This window comes from Anarhichas minor, unplaced genomic scaffold (assembly GCF_050575085.1).
Source record: "Anarhichas minor isolate MPS153535 unplaced genomic scaffold, ASM5057508v1 ptg000024l, whole genome shotgun sequence".
In the NCBI taxonomy this organism is placed as follows: domain Eukaryota; kingdom Metazoa; phylum Chordata; class Actinopteri; order Perciformes; family Anarhichadidae; genus Anarhichas; species Anarhichas minor.
In genome coordinates, this window is record NW_027466470.1 from 16583922 (window position 1) to 16596284 (window position 12363).

Below are 12363 nucleotides of genomic sequence, written 5' to 3' on the forward strand. Positions count from 1 at the left end.
ACACAAAGGTGTCATGCTGACAATACCCTTGTTTCCCATTTGGGCAAGCCACATTTACAACTCAGCAGCACCTACCCTACAGCTTTCCTTTTGCTGACACAAACACACTGGCATGGTCCCTCCTGCTCGCACATTCATCCTTGTCAGGGCCTCATGCCAGATCTGTCTGTCCAGTCATCATGGTAATTCATTTCATAGAGACCGCTCGGACTGGCGTGGACAGCTCCACCAGGCTGCAGGTGCACAACATGGCACTTTTACAGCAGGAGAATATATGTTTGTAAAAAAACTGTAGCATCAGCGTAGTGAGACTAAAGTTCATGTTTCTTGTTTTATGTTTCTGGAAGACTTACAGAAATGTATCCTCAAGGTTCATGTCCAAAACGGCTCATTAATTTCTCTTTATTAGACATGCTGAGACTAAATCAATGATGTCAACCGTTGATTCTTATCTTATCTCTTTTTTATAATGCACTGATTCACCCCATAAAACTAGCCTTAGCTTAGGGGTTAACCAGTCAGCATGTGTGACTCACTCGCGCTGCCAAGCAAAGCCAGACATTTGTTCTGGTGTGGGTGATGTTACTGAAAACACTGCTATTACTTTGAAACGTAGCTGGCGATAACATTTTCCCTATTTGACAGTATTACTATAGTATCAAAGACATCAGCGTTGGTGGACGCTGCGTTTGTCATGGACATGCACAGGTGTGTGCTGGGGGGCGTTACCAGGACAACCCAAAGAGGTTAGTAATGCTCTTCATCGTGAGGCTATAAATACGTGACTCAATACTTTTGTGTGGAAACTTCTGGTTGAATTTGCATCACTCATTCATTATAACCTGAACCGGCTCGATATAAACATTTTAAAAGTCAACTTTGAAGTATAACATCAACCAGAAAATCCATTTCATCTGTTTGTTCATTAACTGAGCTGAATACTCTTTTTGTACTCAGTGTACTGAGATGACTGAATGCTGAAAACATTGAGGCAAAGACCACAGAGATGCTGCTAATCTAGTGATTTGAGTGATAGTGAATTGTTTTTGAGGAAGGACAGTTACCTCATGTGTTTGTACATTGACATCACCATTGTAAAGGTCAGCAGATCATTTTAGTTACTCTGTTTACTGGCTATGATGTTGTAAATAGGCAGGATATGTGATAAAGTGCTGCTTTGAACCACTGCTGGCCTTTGTATTCTGAACAGCCAAACAACAGAACAACATAGCATTCATTCATTGGGTTTTATTGTTTGCTATCAACTAGGGCATTTTAAATGAATTTTCCTGTTGGCGTAAAGCTACTCCTATCAATATTTTTGTATTAAAAATGGATCAAAAACTATGTATAATATGAGACCAAAACAGAGTTATCAGATTGTCTGAAACATGACTGCTAATGTTGTTGTGTCTGCTGTATAAATATACATGCTTGCCAAAACAACTAATGTAATAATAATAAAACACAGAAATATAAATACAAGTACTTAAAGAGCAATGTACAAATTGAAATGGTAAAATCTATAAAACCGACTAAGACTAGAATCATTGGCTCAGCCTAATAAGGTAATAATATGTCAGTGCTGTGTTTACAGCTTGTTCTGCTGCCCCCAAGTGGTTGAAAAAATACATTTTTACCAGGTTTTAAAGAAAGCTCAGAGGTTTTGTGCTTGCAAATTATAACTTTAGCATCACTAAATCCAGGTGTCTCATCTCCTGTCTGCAGACTCCAGTGTGAGTGCCAACACAACACCTGCGGTGAGTCATGTGACCGCTGCTGCCCAGGCTTTAACCAGAAGCCATGGCGTGTCGCCACTGCTGACAGCCCCAACGAGTGTCATCGTAAGTGTGCATGTACAATGGTCCAGTCAGTGTGTGAGCACTCTGCTGGCATCTTGAATTACGGCCCCCAGAGTGGACTGAAGTGTCCTCTCGCCTCTGATATTTAAGTTGTGGAATGCCCTGTTATGGTGTTGTAGAGAGCCTCAGTGAAGAGTTGAGAGGACATTCCTCATATGGCATGTATAATGAACAGCACAGTGCACATCTAGCTCCAGGACAACAGCTTTTTATCGTCAGCTTAGCCATCTAGTCAGCCGGCTAGCCAGGGCCGCGACTGCCTACCAGAGAGTCTGCCATGCCAGCTTATTGGCGAGCCATCCAGTCAGCCAGGAGAGCCCGTGTCAGCTGGAATCTAATTGCTTTGGACTGTCGACAAATTTTCCCTTCATGAAAAATGACCTTGTAGCAGCCACTAAAGAGAGAGAAAGATGAATCAGACTCTATAATCAGTGCACTCTTGCAGTGGAAATGCACCCTAACCACTTATAAACATTAATGAGACACAGCGGTGGTATACAGGAAGAGGATGTGCCTTCTTGTTTAATTTGGATTGTATAGTTTCTCTTCGTACTTAACAGCCAGACTTAAAACTCCTTTTTGGAGAATGAGTAGCTTAAGGTGCTCAAATACAGACAGGGGAGGTTATTTGCTGAGGCATATAGAATAACTTTGTGTGTGTGTGTGTGTGTCTGTCTCGGGGGTTTCCTCCATAGCCTGCCAGTGTTTCTCCCATGCCTTTGACTGTTATTACGACCCAGAGGTGGAAAAGAGGAGAGCAAGTTTAGACACCTTCGGAAGGAACGACGGAGGAGGAGTGTGCATCAACTGTCAGGTATGAAATGCATGTCAAGTCTAAACTGATTCCTGTGTGTGCATGTGTGTGGTGGTTGTAGGGGAGGAGGGTATAAATAAGAAATGTCCATGTTGTGTGTATCTTCATCGAGTCCTCTGGGACATTTGATGGCGCTCCATTTTTGGTTTGTGCGGCCGAAACAGCCTTTTTTCCATTTACACACTTTGCTCTTATTCCAAAAAATAGATTTTTTTCTTATTTTCTTTGGTCAAAATAAAGTTCATTGAGCATTATGTTAATATGATATCCCTCCAGAATATGATACAGATGCAGAGTGTATATGAAACCATTGTGTCCCGTCAAATGTGCATTTTAAACAAGAGATTGTACTTTGCAGAGCATAGGACTCTTGTGCTCATCATTTTATTCCTCCTGTTCAATTATGTACGAGTTGTGGCTCACACATTATTTGTGTGTTCTCCTTAAGCACAACACTGCTGGAGCGAACTGTGAGCGATGCCTTGAAGGTTTCTACAGACCTTACGGAGTCCCTCCTGAGTCTCCCACTGGATGCATACGTGAGTTGCGTTTTCTGTGTTTGTCCCGTTGATTTATTGTTACATTAAATTGCCAGATTTTCATTTTGTACCTCTAGACATATGGACGTGGAAATTATATTAAACAAATGAGAGTAGAATTCTTCAGATACCAGTTCACATCAGTTTCTGCAGCTGCTTTAAATGATGCAATGAAAGCATATTACGAAGATATAACTTGAACTGTATATGTCCAGGCTACAGCTGTAGAGCCGTTTGGGGAATTGAATGATGTCTCACCATGTATCTGCAGTATGTATGACAAACAAGCGAAGCCAAAACAATGTTATATTCAAAGAGAGGCGTCTTGTTTGAGACAGACACAAATGCCAAGCACCACTGGCACCAGCGCTTGTATTATTGCTATACTGGGCTCCACTCTTGTTTACATTACTTTAATGGTCCATGGCTTCTCCTCACCACATAAATAGCTGCCACTTGTGTTTGCACATTAGAGTAGTGGAATTAAACTGGTTGCCCTTAGCGCTTTGAAAAGTAAACCATAAAATCCACAAACTCAATTAAGTCATCTTTGCAGAGGAAGGCTATTCCTTTCGGCAAAAGTCGAGTCAGTAAAGGTTCAGTAATTATTATTTGCTTCTGAGATCTCTCATTTTTTATGCTCTTTATTTGTTGAATTGTGAGCCAGTGTAGTAGTTTCCAGAAAATAATGGAAAAAATGATTAGTATCAGCTTTATAATAGCTGCTGTATATCCCTCAAACCCCACCCCCTCGATCCCAGTATCTCCAGTAACGAATGTTTTCTCAAAAGCCAATACCTTTAAAATACCTTAATCTTTGTATTATTACCCCTCAGTCTCACTGACTGAACTGGCAAATAAATGCAGCAAATGTTTATTAAAACAATAGAATAACAAAAAAGGTTTCAAGATTAATAATGCTGTTTTCCGCTAAATGTGTGTTATGTAACTAAAACAATTAGACAACGTTTTTTAGGTGGCAGGAGTGAAAATAAGTAATCTTTAACATTTGTTGTGTTATATGGTTTCTGAATGAGGAAGACAGTTTGAGAACAATGAGATACAAAGTAGAATGTAGGCCTTTACAGGATTTTTTCTCGTGGTAACTGTCATGTTTTTCCCAGATGACGTACAGATTAATAGGCTTTCTGTTATTAAATGGCATGAAAGTGGGGAAATCATCTGAATGTTAACAACATCGGGCTTCACCCCTGGTGTGCACTGCACATTTGTCAGTAAATGTTAATTGAAAAAACAACAACATGCGACCCGACTAGCCTGCAGGTGTGACGAAAGGACTACAGCCGGCTGTGAAATGGAGTCTGGAAGGTGTATCTGCAAGCCACAATTTGCTGGAGAAAACTGCGAACGCTGTGCGGACGGATACTATTACTACCCTCAGTGCATTCGTAAGTTGTTTTTTTGTTTTTTTCTCTTAGTACATACTGAATACCCAATTCACCTTTACCTTTACCCTTACCCTTGTTCCTTTGACTCATGGACAACAGAGGAAACGTTGATGAAATGATGTGTCTGTGTTTGGGAGCTCAGTGTGTACACAGTCAGGTGAAACTGAACCCAATCTTTGACGTCTGGAATCAGTTTCATGTTCACCCTTTTTTAGCCTTTTGTGTGTCAGTCAGTTTTCCCCTTGAGGGAAGTATGCCTTCGATGCAGGAGGATGTATGCACATGCTACAGTATTGACTAACATGCCAAACCTTCATCCAAACAAATAGACTCAGATATTAGACACGCTGACGAGAGTTTCCCAATCTTATCTTAGTCTGACTACAGACTCGGGAGTCTGCCAGGGCGTAGAGATAAGCCACCCAGCCAGATTATAGTCCTTTTTAAGAACTATAATCTGCCCCCCCCCCAGCATATTTTTTTTTTTTCTTATGTCATATAAACGTGAAACGAATCGTAGAAAAATATGACATTTATGACATTTATGACATCTGCATTTTATGAGCAATAGATAGGTTTATTACTTGAAGTTATTATTAAAACTGGGTCTCTCATCACCAGACTGGAAGCACAGACAAACTAGTCTAAACACGCTGACACAGTCATTAGCAGACTGTCTGGGTTTCAAGAGATTCTTCTCTGCTGTTTTGTGTCACTATAGAACATTTCTACAACTTGTGTGTGTGATACACTGGATCCAAGTCGATTTGGTTTATTGCTTGTAGAAGGCGGTGGTTCTTTACATATAGCGATAACAGTATTAAAGGAATGTTTTGGCTCTTTTTTTTATTCTTTTATTCATTTGACAGGGTCAAAGCATGTTAATGAGTCAGTGTAAAACACAAGATGTAAACATGCCAGGGTTTGCAAGATTGCAAAGTTACATCCATAGTAACAAAAACAGAAACATTACACTTTAGGAAATACCCTAACTTGCTTTGTTGCCCAAAGTAAGATGAGAGGATTGATATTTCTCTCAAGAGAATGAACGAGCATATGTATCCCAACATGTTCTTTAACGATGTTTGACTCTAACTGCATTGCGTTTTCTTTGGTAAGTTGTTTTTTTTATTTTTTTTTTTTTTTTTATGTGAATTTTAAATAAAAGCAATTCTCCACTGCAATGAATAAAGTTGGCACTTGGGGTTTTACTTGACTTCACAGTTTCCCATCAGTGGAGGTCTTAATTCTATGTATTTCCTTTTCAATCAGGATATCCCGTATACCAAGCGACCACTCAATCCCCTGCAGGACCTATTGTGGGTAAGTTCAATCAACAAGACTTTGCAGTGTCTCGAACCACAATTTAGCTTGAGGGATGTCTTTAAACAATCATTACAAATGCTGTTACTGTTGATCCTCCTTATTTCTCCCTTTTCCTTTCTCTCTTTATAGGGCCCACCGCTTGCCCTCTCGGTTTTTTCGGCTCACCCAGCTGTCAGCGTGAGTGTGATTATACCTGATATGTTGTGCTGCTGTAGAAGTGTTTAAACGGCTATGCTATGATTGCTTTTTTTTGCTTCTTCTCATTTGCATTCACTGTATCTAAAAAAAAAAAAAAAAAGAAGAAGAACAAACATCTGAAACAGTATCCTCTTGAAGAGCTTTTTTAACAGACACCTGAGTCACATTTACTTACAGGCAGCCCAGGTTGTTTAAAAGGACTTTAGAGGACCATGTAAGGCACCACTGGTTTTCGGCAGAGTTAAATGTTGAGAACAGCAGGGGTCAGTCAAGAAAGGCTTGATGTATGTAGGCCCGGCTAAAGGTCAGATAATGTTGGCCTTATAAAAACAGAGCTGGCAGTTTATTATCATTGGGTTTAATGGTACGGTTGAAATACTTGTATGATATATCTGCTACTCGGTGACAACAGAACTCTCGCAATTGTTGAGCAAAACACTCTGATGGTCCTAAATTATCATGTCCGTCAGTGGGGATTTAAGTTCAAGTGGTCGCCGTTATTTCTGGATAGCAATAGTCAGTTGGGACTGTGAGAACTAACCAGTCTATTATTAGTTATGGCCCCTGTTCTAAATTCCCATTTCTGGTTGCCTCTAAGCTGGGAAACCCATTATTAGAAATATGGCATTTCCATTAAAACAAAGACCTTTAGCCCCGTCTTATTTATCGGAGAATGTAGGCAAACAATAACTCCTGTGAGCTGACTGAGAAGGAATTTTATCATCAGCCTTCCAAAAGCTGATTGTAACGTTTTGGAGCTGCTTAGGGACAAAGGAAAACGGTGGCAGTCTCTTTGGTGGCTGTCCTGTCTTAGTGCCAAGTCCATTCACATACCAATACCAGGGGAAGCTTGGCAAGACGTGGGCAGCAGTGTAGCCGTACCACTGTGTGCCACAATATGAGAATAGTTCAACCGACGGAAGTATTTGTCATTCCCTGTAATTCAGCTGCTGGGCCGAGAAAAGAGCTCCGGCTCATTCATAAGCAAGCTTCAGGGTGCAATAGGGCTGCTCATTTGAATTTCTATTAGTTAGGATTTAATTTGGTTACTTGTATTGTTAAAATTAACATTTTTGTTTTTGCACAGAGTGTATATGTGACTACAGAGGGACAGCGTACGGGGTGTGCGATGCTACAGGCCGCTGCTTGTGCCGTCAGGGTGTGCAGGGGGTGCGATGCGACCGCTGTCCACCAGGATACCACTCCTTCCCAAACTGCCAGGGTGAGATTCAGTGTAACCCGTCTGAATGATTATGAAACATGACCTTTATTTTTCCCACGAGATTTTAATGTTGAATGTTTTTATGTATCTTTAAAGTATTTTAAGGAGCCCTGCAGTCCTATATAGATGAATGATCGATTATTTTGATTCTAAAGAAGAATAAGGAGTGTCTAACTGTAAAAATCTGCAATCACAGCAGCTCACAAACTCTCTATCTCTTCCTCCAGCGTGTGCATGTGACGGGGCTGGTGTGGCTGACAGCGTGTGCAGTCCAAGTGGCCAGTGTATTTGCTTTCCCAACTATACGGGCCAGGAGTGTGATCAATGTGCACCGAACTTCTACGGATACCCCGACTGTGCTGGTGAGTGGCTTTGATCCCTCTATGCTCTCTAGTGTAACTACGACAGATACACTGATTGGGTGCATGTGATCTGACTGCTGGTGGAAAAAATGTTGCCGCTGGTTTCACTGGGCTTACTGTGGCGTCTTCTCTGTGGAACAAACATGCTCATTCTCCCACAGCATCCCCTGCTGTCATTTATTAATTTATTAATGTATTCTGCATGACATAGCCTTTTCACAGAGTAGTGGAGCATGAGAAATATATGGACTTCTTCCTTCTAGGGAATCACATTCCCAAGAATAGACAACTGGGAATCACTGAAGGAAATCACATTATGGAAAAAAAAAAAAAAAAACAGCAGTCATTTTAAACCCTGTTTTCATACCAGATTCACCTAACCCCTGTGATGTGACTTACTTCAGCTTGTTTCCTGTCCCCAGTCTGTCAGTGTTCACCAGAAGGCTCATATGGCAGCATATGCAACCCACTGTCGGGTCAGTGTCTGTGTCTCCCAGGGGTGGTGGGTCAGCAGTGTGACCGCTGCGCCTCTGGACTCAGGTTCCCCCAGTGCTCAGGTAACCAAATCAAGAACCACCATACTTATGAATGAATGTCATATTGGGAGCATCAGTAAGACCAGTTGTATTTAATGCAGCAGGGTCCAGAAATATCCTATTGTTCAATGAATCATTTCTTCACATGTAGATAGTTCTCTCCTCATTCACTCCTAATATAAAACTATATTTGAGCCGATTGATAGTCCACTGCAAAGAGTAACAATACAATTTGCTGATTTACTAATGTTTTTTACTTTGTTGTGGATTCATTTTGTGCTTCCAGCCCCCATCAGTGTGTGTAACCCAGCAGGAACAGAGGTCACTGATCCTCAATCGGTATGCCACTCTCAAAAAACTTTTTTTGTCTAGCAAAGTCCAACTCTGACCATGTTTTTACTAGCCTTGATAACAGAAGTGGTCACAGTCTAATTCCAGTACGGGGCCCGTTGGGTGTGGATTTACATTACCTCAACGCTGTACAACTGATAACACAGCTGTGCTGCTAAAATGTCTTCCAGCAGATTCCATAAGGAAGTGTTTTGTTCTGAAATGTAAATGCAATTACAATAAAGGAAGAGAGACTTCCTTCCGTTTTTGAAGAGGAAGAAAAACAATAAGTTTCTGGAAGATTGTCACCTCCTCTATTTTGGAACATGTGCTATGTTTGAAAGAAACAAACATTTCCAGTCATTCAGAAAACTGGTACTGTAGTTTAATATGCAGGCACTTTGAATTCAATCAATCAGATTTCAAACAAATATAACTTTTAACAGCAGCGACCAGTTTCAACAATCCTTAGGTTCCGTATCTGTTTTTTCAGGGCTCCTGCCGCTGCCAAGCAAACGTAGAGGGAACCCTGTGTGACAGGTGTAAACCTCTCTACTGGAAACTAGCAACAGACAACTCTCGTGGCTGTATAGGTAAGTGACCGGAAATCTAGAATGGAAAACTATTGACTTCATTTTATCTACGGTGTAAGAAAATACCCCCCAAAAAAAGAAAATACTTAGTTGACCTTTTGTCAGCAAAAAGTGTCCCAGTCTTATTTTAGTCTCTTGTATTAGTTCTGATCCCTGACCACATTTTTTTTCCCACTGTCTTAAATCACCAGTCGCAATCTGACAAGGCACTGATAGGGGTCTTGGCCCCTCTTACCCAGAGGATATGTCAACATTACCCCTGTCAACAAGGCCGGATCGGCCTTCCTGTCCCTCAGAGGGGAGCTGAGGAATAACACACAAATGCAGGCAAATTCCTGTTAATTGATTTGAGTGTGGAGCTGCAAGTGAGTCTGTGAGATCTCATGCTGGGACTTTGCAGTACTCAGTGGCACATTAAAAACAATACCTCTGGACTTCTCCAGCCCCCTACAAAAAAATTACTCTGTCCTACTCCTCTAAAAATGCTTAAATTTGGGGAATAATAAGGGGGCTCCCAGTTTCCAGCCGGTGAGGGAACAGCTTCATGCTTTGTCCCGATACTTGTCTAATGTTACAGAACAAGAATGTTGCCGCTACCGCACTACCTGAAGACACAAGACAGGGGGGTAAAAAAAAGAGCTTTCAATATCCTAAGAATGCTTCTGGTTGAGTGACCGGACATTAAGGGGAAGTTTTATTCACTGTGTTGAAAGCAAGTTGTGGCCGTAAAGCTCTCTTGGACCTTTTATGTGCAGATCTCTGAAGATTGTGGGGTTTTGTGCCGTTCTGTTTCACCCATGAACGAGACAAAATCATGTAATCAGAGTCTATTCACTGTTTATCCCCCTTTATGCTTTCATAACCTCTCCCCTCTCACTCTCTGTGTGGCTCTCTCATATCTCATACCAGAGTGTCGGTGTGATGTGAAGGGGACCCTGAGTGGCGTTGGAGAGTGTGAACAGGTGAGTTTTTCATTGTTACTTGCAGTGACTGATACACATCCATTGATCACATCGTGAATCAGATTAGGTTCTTATCATACAGAGTTTTGACAGAATGGCTCAGACACAATTTTATAAAATGTAATCTGTTTGTCTCTTAATCTCCTGATTGTCTGTTTGTTTAGAAAAGTGGACAGTGTCACTGTAAGCCTAAATCATGTGGACATGCGTGTGAAACCTGTAAGGATGGATACTTCCTGCTGCAGAAAAAGAATTATTTGGGCTGTCAAGGTACGTTATCCGTCTTCACCACATCTCACTTACATAGTATTCTGTTAACTATGTTACTATAGCAAATCATCATATGAGGAATAACGAATAAACATGCTGGCTGTTACCTTCAAGACTCCACCGAAGGTTTTAAATCAGGTTAACCAGAAAACCTCCAGCGGTTTAACCTATCATCTTGTCGCAGTTATATTCAGTATTAGTGTACTCACGGTGTGGTCAGTACACCGTGACGTCACCGTTGGGGGTGGCTCGAGTTGACACACACTCCAAACTTTCAACCAGAGAAAGCAGGGAGACTAATTCAATCATGACTTTTTCTTTGCCTGATAGGTTGCCAGTGTGATGTAGGTGGTGCCATTGACACGGCGTGCGATGAGGTGTCGGGGCAGTGTCGGTGTCAGAAGAATGTAGTTGGCCGTAAATGCACTGAGTAAGAAGGGGCTGTCTTGAATGGCATGATGGTACATTTCCACAGGATCCGTCAGTTCGATGTTTCCCTTTCATTGTCGTTGTATGTAATTTATTCTGGTAGCGCAGCGCTGTGTTTCGAGAGATGGGGTGTCATCCTCATTTGCATAAAGCTAGCCAACTTTATGCAAATCAGGGGCGTCCAGCGCGACTTGCCGCTTCTGGAAACTCCACAAAAAACACGTTTTAGGTATCCGTTTTCGATCTAAAATGAAGACAGATTCAGCAACTACGTGGTTTATTTCATACACATTTTTCCGTTTGCAATATAAGAGAAGAGAGTTTCCAAACGAGCCGCCATGTTGGTCCGGTTCGAAATCAGGGAGCTGACAGTCCACGAGTGAAAGCAGTTGTCCAATCAGGTGTCAGCCCATCAAGCGTCCAATGTTGGAAAGCAAAGCGGCCACTCCTGCCAAACCCCCCCTGTGGACGCATACTATTAGGATTCAGGCAAAATTTGAACTTGCAATATATTCTCTTTTGCAAATGCAACATATTTTTCACAAACATTTTCATGCACCTTGTTAGGCCCGCACCAAGCTACTACTTCCCCACTCTGCACCAACTGAAGTTTGAGGTCGAGGAGGGCACCACGCCAAACGCCAGACCAGTGCGCTTTGGTTATGACCCCCAAGAGTTCCCAGATTTCAGCTGGAGAGGTTATGCTGTAATGTCTCCTGCACAGGTGTGTACACATTCACGTCGGTACCTTGATATATTTGATACACTGATGAGATTCTTCTTATAATTTACAGTGTGGGCAGTTTATTTTTGGGACTATCTGCCACTTCAATAACCTTATAGCTTTCCGATTTCAATCTATTCTGATGCCACTATGATTGTTTTGCTTTTACCTCTGCACTGATATTCCTGCTTCAAGCACACAACCTCCTATTATATCAGGGCTGATGTGGGATTGTGGACACCGGCTCTCTTAGAACTAACACTATCTCTCTTCAGCCGGAGGTGATCCTAACGCTTACCCTTGGCTTTCCTGGCCCTTTCCATATTGTAATGCGCTACTCCACGCCCCAAAGAAAGGGGAGAGCACGAGTGAGAGCGAGGATCTTGGTGGTGGACGAAGCCGGCTCTCAGTCTTGCTGTGACTGTAAGTGAAGGGCCCGCCTTCATTTGGCTTTATGTTCCTCTCTTCGCCTTGCTTGCTGTCTGTCGATTAACCCGCTCTGTTTGCTGGAGTTCGCTGCCCACCCGACATGATTTTTAACCTTTTTCACAACATTATACACTCATCGCTACTCAAACCAAGGCGGTCAGCTATGTGTCGCTCTCGTCCCTGCAGAGTGAAGTCAGGGTAACAGTGCATGTTGACCGAAAAGATGAGAAGCAGCACTTATTCCATGTGGTTCTGCGGTTCACTAACCCGAGCAGCACCAGTGTGACCGGTAGCATCAAGGCTACCAATAACAGAGGCACCGCAGGTGAGGCTGCCTCAGCCCTTACATTTCATGTTC

At 42.0% G+C, this 12363-nt stretch overlaps 1 protein-coding gene across 2 annotated transcripts in view; it reads left to right on the forward strand.

The window, feature by feature from the left end:
* The window catches only part of LOC142956258 (laminin subunit alpha-3-like), a 52707-nt gene that overhangs the window by 11492 nt on the left and 28852 nt on the right, over positions 1-12363 (forward strand). For both annotated transcript variants that reach the window (XM_076097737.1, XM_076097739.1), the window contains exons 6-22: positions 646-746; positions 1729-1844; positions 2558-2676; positions 3125-3215; positions 4493-4624; positions 5897-5947; positions 6080-6127; positions 7236-7370; positions 7598-7732; positions 8155-8289; positions 8555-8607; positions 9092-9191; positions 10101-10153; positions 10318-10423; positions 10754-10853; positions 11420-11576; positions 12192-12330. In XM_076097737.1, coding sequence (XP_075953852.1) covers positions 646-746; positions 1729-1844; positions 2558-2676; positions 3125-3215; positions 4493-4624; positions 5897-5947; positions 6080-6127; positions 7236-7370; positions 7598-7732; positions 8155-8289; positions 8555-8607; positions 9092-9191; positions 10101-10153; positions 10318-10423; positions 10754-10853; positions 11420-11576; positions 12192-12330 — 1771 coding nt within the window. The remainder of the gene's footprint in view (positions 1-645; positions 747-1728; positions 1845-2557; positions 2677-3124; positions 3216-4492; positions 4625-5896; positions 5948-6079; positions 6128-7235; positions 7371-7597; positions 7733-8154; positions 8290-8554; positions 8608-9091; positions 9192-10100; positions 10154-10317; positions 10424-10753; positions 10854-11419; positions 11577-12191; positions 12331-12363) is intronic.